The 2,000-nt window shown below is 54.8% G+C and overlaps 2 protein-coding genes across 2 annotated transcripts; one reads left to right on the plus strand and one right to left on the minus strand.

Annotated features, from left to right (window-relative positions):
- Window positions 1–25: 25 nt before the first annotated feature.
- On the minus strand, window positions 26–742 carry LOC135352026 (uncharacterized; the record flags this gene model as incomplete). The annotated part of the gene is made up of 1 exon (XM_064551127.1): window positions 26–742. A coding segment is annotated over exon 1 (717 nt), but the record flags the coding sequence as incomplete, so codon positions are not given.
- Window positions 741–1,953, plus strand: LOC135352025 (dentin sialophosphoprotein-like; the record flags this gene model as incomplete). Its single annotated transcript, XM_064551126.1, has 2 exons — window positions 741–1,692; window positions 1,801–1,953. Coding segments are annotated over exons 1-2 (1,105 nt in total), but the record flags the coding sequence as incomplete, so codon positions are not given.
- Between the last annotated feature and the right edge of the window lie 47 nt (window positions 1,954–2,000).

The following is a 2,000-nucleotide window of genomic DNA, read 5'->3' on the forward strand; positions in this document are numbered from 1 at the left end:
CCTCTGTGTCCGCTGTGTCCTTTGCATGTGTCTGCTGTGTCTGTTGTGCCTGCTGTGTCTGCATGTTGTGTCCGCTGTGTTGATCTGTTGTGTCCTCTGTGCCTGCTGTGTCGTTGTGTCTGCTGTGTCCTCTGTGTCTCTGTGCCTGCTGTGTCCGCTGTGTCTGTTGTGTCCTCCGTGTCTGCTGTGTCCTCCGTGTTTGTTGTGTCTGCTGTGTCTGTTGTGTCCTCTGTGCCTGCACACAGAGGACACAACAGGCACAGCAGTCACAGGGGACACAGCAGACACATGCAGCAGGCACAGCAGTCACAGGGGACACAGCAGACACATGCAGCAGGCACAGCAGACACAGAGACACAGCAGACACAGAGGACACAGAGGACACAACAGACATAGCAGACACAGAGGACACAACAGACATAGCAGACACAGCAGACACAGAGGACACAATAGACACAGCAGACACAGAGGACACTGCAGACACAGCGGACACAGCAGGCACAGCAGTCACAGGGGACACAGCAGACACAGCAGACACCACGGGCACAGCAGTCACAGCAGGCACAACAGGCACAGAGACACAGAGGACACAGCAGACACAGAGGACACAACAGGCACAGCAGGCACAGAGACACAGCAGACACAGAGGACACAGCAGGCACAACAGGCACAGAGACACAACAGACACAGAGGACACAACATACACAGAGGACACAACAGACACAGAGGACACAACAGACATGCACAGAGGACACAGCAGTCACAGTGGACACAGCAGGTACAGCAGTCACAGGGGACACAGCAGACACAGCAGACACCACGGACACAGCAGTCACAGCAGGCACAACAGGCACAGAGACACAACAGACACAGCAGACACAGAGGACACAACAGACACAGAGGACACAGCAGACACAGAGGACACAACAGGCACAGAGACACAGCAGACACAGAGAACACAGCAGGCACAACAGGCACAGAGACACAACAGACACAGAGGACACAACATACACAGAGGACACAACAGACACAGAGGACACAACAGACATGCACAGAGGACACAGCAGTCACAGTGGACACAGCAGGTACAGCAGTCACAGGGGACACAGCAGACACAGCAGACACCACGGACACAGCAGTCACAGCAGGCACAACAGGCACAGAGACACAACAGACACAGCAGACACAGAGGACACAACAGACACAGAGGACACAGCAGACACAGAGGACACAACAGGCACAGAGACACAGCAGACACAGAGAACACAGCAGGCACAACAGGCACAGAGACACAACAGACACAGCAGACACAGAGGACACAACAGGCACAGAGACACAGCAGACACAGAGAACACAGCAGGCACAACAGGCACAGAGACACAAAAGACACAGCAGACACAGAGGACACAACAGACACAGCAGACACAACAGACACAGAGGACACAACAGACACAGAGGACACAACAGACACAGCAGGCACAGCGGACACAGAGGGAACAGCGGACACAGCAGGCACAAAGGACACAACAGACACAGCAGGCACAGCGGACACAGAGGACACAGCGGACACAACAGGCACAGCAGACACAACAGGCACAGAGGACACAGCAGGCACAAAGGACACAACAGACAGAGCGGACACAGAGGACACAACAGGCACAGCAGACACAGCAGACACAGAGGACACAGCAGGCACAGAGGACACAACAGACACAGAGGACACAACAGGCACAGCAGACACAACAGACACAGAGGACACAGCAGGCACAGAGGACACAACAGACACAGCAGACACAACAGACACAGAGGACACAACAGACACAAAGGACACAACAGACACAGCAGGCACAGCGGACACAGAGGACACAGCGGACACAACAGGCACAGCAGACACAACAGACACAGAGGACACAGCAAGCACAGAGGACACAACAGACACAGCGGACACAACAGGCACAGCAGACACAACAGACACAGAGGACACAACAGACACAGAGGAC

Source organism: Halichondria panicea, unplaced genomic scaffold (genome assembly GCF_963675165.1).
Source record: "Halichondria panicea unplaced genomic scaffold, odHalPani1.1 SCAFFOLD_101, whole genome shotgun sequence".
NCBI lineage: Eukaryota > Metazoa > Porifera > Demospongiae > Suberitida > Halichondriidae > Halichondria > Halichondria panicea.